This window comes from Sceloporus undulatus, chromosome 6 (assembly GCF_019175285.1).
Source record: "Sceloporus undulatus isolate JIND9_A2432 ecotype Alabama chromosome 6, SceUnd_v1.1, whole genome shotgun sequence".
Taxonomy (NCBI): Eukaryota; Metazoa; Chordata; class Lepidosauria; order Squamata; family Phrynosomatidae; genus Sceloporus; species Sceloporus undulatus.
The window spans coordinates 141,763,076-141,773,673 of NC_056527.1; the positions used below are offsets into that span (position 1 = coordinate 141,763,076).

At 41.3% G+C, this 10,598-nt stretch overlaps 1 protein-coding gene across 1 annotated transcript; it reads left to right on the plus strand.

Annotated features, from left to right (window-relative positions):
- Window positions 1-5,982: 5,982 nt before the first annotated feature.
- LOC121934003 (NADH dehydrogenase [ubiquinone] flavoprotein 1, mitochondrial-like) lies at window positions 5,983-7,790 on the plus strand. Its single transcript, XM_042473981.1, has 2 exons — window positions 5,983-6,067; window positions 7,012-7,790. The coding sequence occupies exons 1-2, from the start codon at window positions 5,983-5,985 to the stop codon at window positions 7,605-7,607; spliced, it is 681 nt and encodes a 226-aa protein (XP_042329915.1). The 3' UTR covers window positions 7,608-7,790.
- The last annotated feature ends 2,808 nt before the right edge of the window (window positions 7,791-10,598 follow it).

Here is a 10,598-nt window from a genome sequence, read left to right on the forward strand (position 1 = left end):
AGGAGTCTGTAAGTCTTATTTTGTTCTATTGAATTTTGTTGAATTATATTTCTTTCAATAAAAGTGGGGGAGATAGGAACGGTTTTAATGAGGAAGAACATAAAAGTATGAGGGTCTGCAAAAGATTGCTTTTGCTTGATCCTACTGGGAAGGGCGAGATTCCACCATCGACTTCTACACTATGAACTCAGTTTACAGTGAGTAAACTAAGAACAAAGTGGGGCAATGGTAGTAGTAGGGGGAATGAGAAACTGGGACATTATAAAATCACATGAAAAAGTGGGATGACTGAAGATTAACTGGGACTATCCTGCGAAATCAAGACTAAGGCTGTAGGCATAGTACAGAATTAAATTACTTTGTCACCACTTGAACTGCTATGACTCTATCCTATAGAACCTGGGATCTGAAGTCTGAGGTATTCAGTCTGATCTGCCAGAGACGTCTGTTGCCTCACCCCAAACTACAAAAGAATTATATCAGTTAATATGGTGTCAAATTTATTTACTCCTAGCCACCCTAGGATGTTGGATTAGCCAGTGCATATTTAGCAGCCTTCTCATTATGATATTTGGCCCACAGACCACCAGCAGTGAGAGGGCAACATGGCATCATTCTTGTGCAGTTCCACTGTACAGATGAGACATTTCTGCCTTAAAGCAGCAAAGGGAGGGGGGAACCCAATCATGCTGCCAACTTTTATTCAAACATCTGCAGCTGCTCTGGAATTGAGAGCCTCCAGCAAATGGCGTTGCTGTTGTGAACAATTTCCCCAGTTGTGTGAATTACTCACACAGTGGAAGAGAACCGCGGTTCAGGTGGCTGCCAGCAGTAGCTGCCTTTTGCTCATTAAAAAGCAGAGCAATGTGGGGTTCATTTAGTAATGTGTCTAGGACTGTGTGCCAAGGAAGGAGTGGGAGGGTGGGGGCAAAGAGAGAGAAAGCCATTCAAGAAGGAAAAAGAGATTATTTGGGAGAATGAAGCAGGTTTATTACCTGAGAATAATCTTTGGAAAAACAAGCCACCTTTTGTGTTCCTTTCTATAAAGACTTCTCTGTCATCTTTATGGATTTCTACCTCTGGCTATATTTTAAGAGCTTTCTCCGTCTACCTGCAACAACACTAACAACCCGTGCCATAAATCTTCACCTTAAACTATCATTATCACTATCGCCCAGAGACTCTGAATGTTTTTTCTCTCTCTCTACTCATGTCAGACTGCTGGGGTAAATAGGCCCATGGAGAGTCATTCCCCTCCCAGCTTTAATGTAGAAGACCAGATCTTGGGAAAGTTACTTTTGGGGACTTTTGTTGCCGTGTGCCTTCAAGTTGTTTCCAACATATGGTGCCAACACAAACTTCAGTTCCCAGAATGTCATAGCATTGATCCAGGGCAGTTAAACCGGTGTCAAACTGAATTATTTCTGCAGTGTGGATGCAGCCCAGGACTCTTTGTTCCTGCCCTGTGGCTCTTGGCACTGCTGCCTTGATGCTGGGATTTTTCTGCTTCTGATCTGATTCCACCTCAACATTTGGAGGAGCTTCCTGACAGTAAGGGCTGTTTGACCGTGAAACAAACTCCCTAAGCATGTAGTGGAATCTCCTTCCTTGGCCATCTGTCGGGGATGCTTTGATTTAGATTTCCTGCATGGCAGAATGGGGTTGGACTGGATGGCCCTTGAGGTTTCTTCCAACTCTATGATTCTATGATTCTATCATCCTATGTGCAAGGCTGCTTGGCGCTGACTCTTTAGATGTCAGCACAATGGCAATTGATCTCAGCTTATTTGTTGTCTACAGTGATGGAGAGGATTCATGGCCAGATCTTGGCAAAGTTACCCGCCTTCACTTCAGAATAATCCCAGACAGTGATCTGCCTCTATGGTAATTCAAACTACAAACATGATTATGTGAGGGATCTGTTCCAGGACCCTTTACATAATATGAGTTTTGTGTAAAATCTGGAACACTATTTTATCTTAACTGCCATGAACGGTGGGGCCAAGAACCAGCATGGCACCTTGCCGCATGACCCTTTCGCCAACATGACCCTCTCCCTGGCACAAATGACAAAGAACACAAGCCAGTCAACAGAAGCCACTTTGCACTGAACACAAGAGACCATGAGCAGCATAGAGGGGGGTCTTCATGTAAAACTGGATCAGCATAATACAGACTCACACAATCTGCAGGCCCCCTGTACTTAGAATCATAGACTCATGGAGTTGGAAGGGACCCCAAGGGCCATCCAGTCCAACCCCATTCTGCCATGCAGGTAATCTAAATCAAAGCATCCCCAACAGATGGCCATCCAGTCTCTGCTTAAAGGCCTCCAAAGAAGGAGACTCCACTACACTCCGAGGGAGTTTGTTCCACTGTCGAACAGCCCTTACTGTCAGGAAGTTTCTCCTAATGTTGAGGTGGAATCCCTTTTCCTGGAGCTTGCATCCAATATTCTGAGCCCTGTTCTCTGGAGCAGCAGAAAACATGCTTGCTTCCTCCTCAATATGACATCCCTTCAAATATTTAAAGAGGGCTATGATATCACCTCTTAACCTTCTCTTCTCCAGGCTAAACATCCCCAGCTCCCTATGAGCCTTTCCTCATAGGACTTCATGGTTCCCAGACCCTTCACCATTTTAGTCACCTTTCTTTGGACATGCTCCACTTTCTCAACATACTTCCCTTCCATTTCTGGCACTGCTACTCCCTCTTGCCTTCTCCTGGCTCAAACAGTGGAAGCAGGTTTTCTGCCATTACCCCATCACAAGTCCTTGCAAATCTAACTGGGGCTGGGGAAAAAAGTTTGCTCCCACTGCCACCAAAAACTACCGGCCCTTATAAATCATATTTGAGATGAAGGCAAACCAGTTTGTCTGCCTCCCTCTGTTCCTAGCACCATCATGCATATTTGTATTATTGATGCAGGGATGCCCAAAAGCTTGATGAAGTTAAATTAATGATCAGTGGTGATAGTAGTGATAATGATGATGATATACCTAATGCAATATTGAAATATCATGGAAATACAATTTAATGGTTGGCTTCCTCAGCCAATATGAATGAAATGGGTGATAACATAATCATGACTGCTCTGCTTCACAAGATGAATTAAACATGCAATATGGTAATAACATATATGCATTATGAGTAAAATGCAAGTGCCTTTAGAAGACTAGATGAATGCAAAAGTATATACACAAAAAAAAAAAAACAGAACTGGAGAGATACTTTTTTAGAAAATGAATGAAGCAAATGAAGCACCTAACAACTCAAGCCAGGTGTGGGGAGTTTCAGTGCCTGAAAAACACACAAAGAATCACATGCAATAAAGAGAATACTACTCAAACTAACAGTGCCCCAGTGGCGTCACTAGGGTTGGCGTCACCCGGTGCGGTAATTTATGGTGTCACCCACCCCCCATTGACCTCCCATACGACACCATACAGAATCTTTAGTAATGCTTTTTGTACTAATTTACCCATAAATCATAATTTCCATATATCACTGAATCACTGAATCTAATGATAATACAGTGGAGCCTTGTTATCCACTGGGGTTTGGTTCCAGGACCCTCCGTGAATAACAAAATCCGTGTATGCTCGAGTCCCATTAAATACAACGGCATAGCAAAATGGTGTCCCTTGTTTAAAATTGGAAAATCAAGGTTTGATACTTGAAATTTATAGTTTTAAAAAAATATTTCCAAGCCGTGGGTGCTTGAATCCATATATAAATGATCTGTAGATACGGAGGGCCAATTTTAGTAGTGAAATAAACAACTGGCAAACTTAAAATGCTCTTTAAATTTTTAAAAAATGTGTTTACGTATACAAAATTTCATGTGATTCAAATGAAAATTTCCTAAAATGTGATGTTTTTTAAAGAAAGGTTTTATAAAATAAAAAAAATTGAATTTGTTTTTACAAAAGCCCTTTCCTTTTTCCTTCACTTGCCCCATCTCTTAAGCATTTTAAACAGATATAGGCCAATGCCACAGCCTGTTTCTGCCAAAGTGCAGATGTTTGAGGAGCAGTAGTGGAACTGAATCAAGCCAACCTGATCTGACTTAGGCCTGCTACAAATTGATCTCAATTGGCTTGATTTAGTTTGAGATACAGGATTCAAGTGAATCATTTGCTCAGTCTTAGTAGCTAAATACTTGAAGCCATATACTTTAGGTATATAACCAAGGCTCAGCCATATGGAATAATAATAACTAAATGAATCCCTGACAAAGTGCAATTATATATATAATTTTACTGTACACTGCTATGATCATTGCGGAATAGCGGTCTATAAATAAAATATTATTATTATTATTATTATTATTATTATTATTATTATTATTATATAAATTTAGGCTAACAGTACAATTCAGCTTGAAACATAATTCATCATGGCTCAGCCTCTGAAAAGGGCTTCAGTTCAGAATACAGTCAACAGGTATATGTAAAAATGAAAGAGAAATGTTCCTTCTAGAATATAGAGAGTACAAACCCACAATACAACTTCACTCCCATCTACTTCCTTGAACTTTGCATGTAAGTGTGCATAACATTGCAAAGATGGACACGAAACAAGTCAAACTGGAAAACTGGAATGGATATAATAGTCCAGTCTAAAATTAAATTTTTTGATTATCTTTCTGCAGGTGATTTTAGGTGGGACGTGAGTATAGTATAGTATGCTATCAGCTGTTGATGCCCCCATATTTTATCAAATCCAAAGCAGTATAAGGGAGGTGAGTTACTGATGGTGCAAAGATTTATTTGAAATACTCAGACATTTTAATAAAAACAATCCAGGGGATAGTTCTAAACTGGTCTGAACTCAATCCTTCTATACATATCTACTCACAGGTAAGCCCCACTGAATTCAAAAAGATTTGCTCCTTGGTAAATGTGGCATTGGATCGGTGCCTCAGTGCATTTTATTATACCCCTATGCCTACATCTAATATTTCAAAGGGAAAGGAAGCATTTAGCTTTGTAGAGTCCTTTCTGAGATGTGTCCATTAACTAAAGTGCTGGGAGAAAAATTATGTTATTTCCAAGGTTATCTCCAATTCTAAATGCACCTATTCAAAATCCAGTACAAAAAAAAAATGAAGGGAAGGAGGACTACAGTTCCCAGTGTTCCTCAGCCAGCATCCTGGCTGGGGAGTTTTGGGAGGTACAGTCTGGATCAGTAACATTTTCAAACTTTGCATCCATAGTAAGCAAGGCTTTCCCCCCAAAGAATATAATATCAGGCTCAGTACAGAATTAATATGTGTATACACTGTTCTGTAGCCATCGTAACTTGCTATCTGTCAGTTGTCCACTGAGTGCACTCCAGTGAAGCAGTTGGTGAATACTGGAAAAGTTCACCTGATCCCAGAGATTAAAGCCACATGGAATTTGCTCCAACCAGCATGAGCCAACACTGCACCAAATATAAGCAAGGAGATAGATATGGCGCGCGCAGCTCGGCTGTCTTTATTAACTTTGGATTCCTACATCCCATGATGCTGGTGAAAATCCACGTCACGCTAAACGTCATCATCTTTAAGGGGTGACAGCATTCTTCAGCATTTTTCAAACTCTATTGACCTCGACCTGTTTGTCTGTGTGTAGCAGACTCACCCGGAATGAGTGCTATGTTTGGTCTGGCCATGTTTATTAATAAAAGCTCTATTTTAAGCTTGGCTTTTGTAAGAACATTAGACGGTTTGGCAGAACAACTGCCTGTTCTTTATTAATGCATCTTGTTTGACAAGATGTTAGCATGCTAACTTCAACCAGTTCTGTCTTTCCAAAAGGGAGAGAGAAGGAGAGGGGAAAAGTGTGTGTATGGGGGGGATGCTAGATGCCAGCTGATTTGAATATAGTAGCTTTATTTTATATACACATACACACACACACAGGCAGTGTCATATTTACCTTCTGCAAAAGCAATGAGGCTATAGATGGTACCTTTGCAAGTGTTGTAACAATCATGATGGCAAAGGTTATGGAGAGGCTGCAGCAGTTTGGTTGTGCCTTAGCCTATTGGGAATGGCAGGATTTCCCTCCACTCCCTGCTAGTAAGAACTGAGCGCAAACTACTTTTGCAATTTGAACTCAGTTTGCAGCAATTGAATTAAGGTAAGGCTAAAGGGAGAAAGTGAAAGGGCAGGAAGAGAGAAAAATTGGAACATCTTAAATACTTCTGAAAAAATGGGACAACAGAGTGTTTTGTCAAGATGGCCACTGCATTTAAAATGTCCAAGTTTCTCTTCCTCCCCCCTCCTAAGCCTAGGCCTGAATGCAACCCTAGGCCAAATTACAAAAGTTACCTACATGAAATCAGCCTAGACATCTGGCAAGAGTAATCTCTCTTCCTTCAGTAATGGAAAATTTCAAGAACTCCTCCTAGATAACAAGACAATTTGAAATAGTCAAAGAGTCCCCATACCTTGGATCAAATATTGATCAGAATGGGGATTGCAGCCATGAAATTAGAAGACGAATAGGAATGGGGAGGGCAGCTATGGGAGAACTGGACAGGATCCTAAAGGTAAATCTGAATACCAAAGTGAGGATTGTTCAAGCCATAGTATTCCCCATCGCTTTGTACAGATGTGAGAGCTGGAGAGTGAAGAAAGCTGATGAAAAGAAAATCAAATCATTTGAGATGTAGTGCTGGAGAAGAGTGCTGAGGATACCATGGACAGCCAAGGAGACAGACAAATGGATTCCAGACCAGATTAAGCCCAAGCTCTCCTTGGAAGCCAAGATGATGAAACAGAGATTGTCATGCTTTGGCAACAACATGAGACCTTCTAAATTAATGGACTTCTAATATGATAGCTTGTTTAACTGTGTTTAACAGTGTTTTAACTTTTGCCTCTATCGTATTTTAAGCTTCTGCTGGGAGAAATTCAGAATATAAATAAAACAGAAGATGCAAATGTCTATCTGCTTATCTATTTTTGTCCTACTCTTTAGTGCGACACAAAATGTTCACTCCTTTGAGTAACGTATTCAGAGCTAGGACTGGACTTAATCCCAGACTTCTCACAAGGTCTGGTAAGTATCAAGGCTGTCACCTATCACTGGTCAAAACATACTTTGATACTGCGTGATCTGATTGAACGGCATGCAGGGGGTGTTAGAGGTGGCTGGGATAACCTGCTTGCTGTGATTTCTGGAGGATCCTCCACTCCTCTCATCCCCAAGTATGTGTGTGAGACAGTATTGATGGACTTTGATGGGTTGATCCAGGCACAGACTGGGCTCGGAACAGCAGCTCTTATTGTCATGGACAAATCAACAGATATAGTTCGAGCTATTGCCCGCCTCATTGAATTCTACAAGCATGAGAGCTGTGGGCAGTGTACACCATGCCGAGAAGGTGTCGACTGGATGAATAAGGTGATGTGGCGGTTTGTGAGAGGCAATGCCCAAGTGTCAGAGATCGATGCGCTGTGGGAAATTAGCAAGCAGATTGAAGGACATACCATCTGTGCTCTGGGGGATGGAGCTGCTTGGCCTGTACAGGGACTGATTCGTCACTTTCGTCCTGAGTTGGAGGAACGGATGAGGCAATACCATGAATCTAAGGCACAGCAGGCATCTGGATGAGCAGCTAGAAGACCAACTGCATTCAAATTACTCCTGTGTTGATTGGGTGGGATCCCTTGGGGGACGATTCCCATGCTTGGGCACTGGGTACAGCACACTTACTTGGCATTGATACATCAAGCTATTTTCTTCCTTCCTTTCATACAGGGTAAACTATTAAATGCTTATGACTGGAAAAAAAAACATACTTTGATGATGATAAATAAATATAGTATATGTTATATAGCAAAGGAAAGCATCCAATGGTCCTTCGACCTGTAGATAGCTGACCCTCATAGTTGGCAAAGGGGCTTCCCACCCCATTGATCAACAGTTTGTTTAATCTGGAATAGTGTGTGTGTAGCCTCTACAAAGAGATCAAAAATATGGTTGCCAGCCCAGGGGTTAACTAGGCAAGAACCAGGCAAAGAAAACATAACTACACAAGAACAATGCCTAACCTCCAACTACCCCAAATTATCAGGGAAAGTTGAAATTAATCTTTTGGTGTCACATTTTTCAGCTGCTTTCAAAATGTCCCTATTCTCTCTCCTCCTCTCATTTTCTCCTTTGTCCTCCACATACTTAATTAATTAATTAATCATCATCATCATCATCATTTTTATTTATATTTCCCTGCCTCCCCCTGCAGTTTGAGGCGGGGTTACAACCTGATAAAAAACATACAAATACAATCAATAAAATCCAATACAATCCATCATTTCAGTAATAATAATATCAGATAAAAACTAATTTATCATACAGTAGAATTGCACAGAGTCATTGTTAAGGGTTAAAGGATGGATCCTAAACAGGGTCAGATGGATAGGCCTGTGTTGCTGCATACCGAGTTCAAAGTGGAAAGCAGTGGGGAGGAAAGAGAAAGGGTGGGATCTTGCCCTTCTCATTAGGCTCAGACAAAGGCAAACTGCTGCAGCTTCTCCTAACTTGTGTGTTCTTCCAATGCAGTTCCATAGTATGAATAACAAACCTGGAACTCATGAGATTATTCACATAGTTGTGCTAAAAACAACAACGAATGACCCATTTGGATGACTTCAGTCACTTCTGGTGGTCTTTTGATCAACTGTGTTGCAAGCCTGTGGCTTATTGAACCTTGACCACTGACTATAGGTTTGCAACTTGCAATTGCAAGATCATCTCAGGTTGTCAGGTTTCTGGGACAAAATTTGAGGTAGGGACGAGCCTTGTTATTAAGAGCTATGCATTAAGTACCAGCCACAGTTACTCACAGCTTGTTATTCAAACAGAGAGAGAGAGAGGTTGCATGCATGGGTCAAAAGGTCCATTTCAGATGATGCAGGGGTCAGGTTTGATATTGGTAGACTAAACATGCATCTAATGGAAATTATTACTTATTAATAAAATTAATTAAAAATAATGTTTGTGCATGACATAAAGTTTGTGCATATTGAACCACCAGAAAGCAAAGTGTCACTATCTCAGCCACTCATGAATAAAAAGTATTGGGTTTTGGAGTATTTTGGATTTTGGCATCAAGACAAGGGAGACTTGTGTATACTCCAGCTGGGTTAGCATTTTGTTCTAAACCGGCCTGGACTTTTCTACACGGAGATAACATAAATAACTTTTGACATGCATCCTCTTTCTGCAGCTGACAGTCGTGGGCCAGGAAGGTTAAAAGCTGCTTCTAGCTGCACTGCTGCTAGCTCCAGAGGTCAGCACACAACAAGGCACAGATTAGGAGCATCCTCCGAGCCGAATTTCCTTCTGGCATTACTTCTCAGCCCCAATTTTACCATGAAAATATAGGCAGTGTAGGAAGGTTGCAATATTTGGTGCTATAGTTCTTGTGTGTGTGTGTTCAAATATCCAATTAACATCTAAATTGTCCTGGACTATTATCTTTCAGCTCCTGATACCGACTGCAACATTTTATTCCACACCTGTCAAATGGTTTTCTTTTCAATTCTAAGATGCATCAGAACAAAAAATGTATTTTCTTTCTCCTCCTTCTTTCTCTCTTTCCTTCTCTCGCCCCTCCTTCTCCTCTTTCTTTCTCCCTCTCCTCCTTTCCTCTTTCTTTCTTTCTTTCTTTCTTTCTGTGCATCAATAGTTGTTGTGTACTGTACCTTCAAGTTGCTTTCAACTTATGGTGCTCCAGAGGCAAACCACTTCGGTTTGGGTTTTTTTGTTTGTTTGTTGGCAAGATATGTTCAGAGAGGATCTGCCTCTGCCTTCCTCTAAGGCTGAGACAGTGTGACTTGCCCAAACTCACTCAGTGGGTTTCTATGGCTGAGTGGAGATTTGAGCCAAGGAAACCATGGCCCTGACCCGGCCTTTATAAGACCTGAGCAGGGCTGTTAATAACAAGGTGACTTGGAAGTCTCTCATTCATAGGATCACAAGAGGTGAAGCTGGCAAAATAGCAACAATACATAGGCTGATAATCTTTGATTTGTTCGTCGTTGTAGTGACTACACTATAGATGCATTTTGGGAGGCGTTCAATGTATACATCCCGCTGAGTGTGTTTCAAGGGGGGGGGGGGGTGCATATAGGTAGTGGATGTTCAGAAAAGCCTGAATCTTTAATGAAGTAGAGGCTTAATGCTGAAAGTTGCTGTGAGCAATTTATGCCGGCAAAGTTTAGGCTTGCAATTTAAAACGTTGGGATATTTCTGAATGCTGATTAGTTGAGGAGAGCCTTGAGGCCGAAAACAGAAAGGCCATTTGAAGGCATGGGTTCTTGCAAAAGTTTAATCAGCTCTTGACACAGAAAACAATAGATCCAAGAATTCCATAGCACTAAGCCATGGCACTTAAAGTGATGTCAGACTCATTCATTCTGCAGTGTAGATGCAGCTGGAGACAGCTGCCTCTCTTGGCCTCTGCTGAGAAAAAATGCTGCTATCTAGGCACAGTTATTGATGTGCAGAAAGACAGAAAGCTGGTCAGCCCTCTTCTGCTTAGAAAACCAGACTCAGGACTTTATCACATGGAGGCAAATTGCTTAAACCCCGTGCAGAAAT

Coding starts and splice junctions, on each gene's coding strand:
- LOC121934003 (XM_042473981.1), top strand. CDS start 5,983: ATGGCAAAGGTTATGGAGAGGCTGCAGCAGTTTGGTTGTGCCTTAGCC. Junction 6,068..7,011: donor TTTCCCTCCACTCCCTGCTA/GTAAGAACTGAG, acceptor TAACGTATTCAG/AGCTAGGACTGGACTTAATC.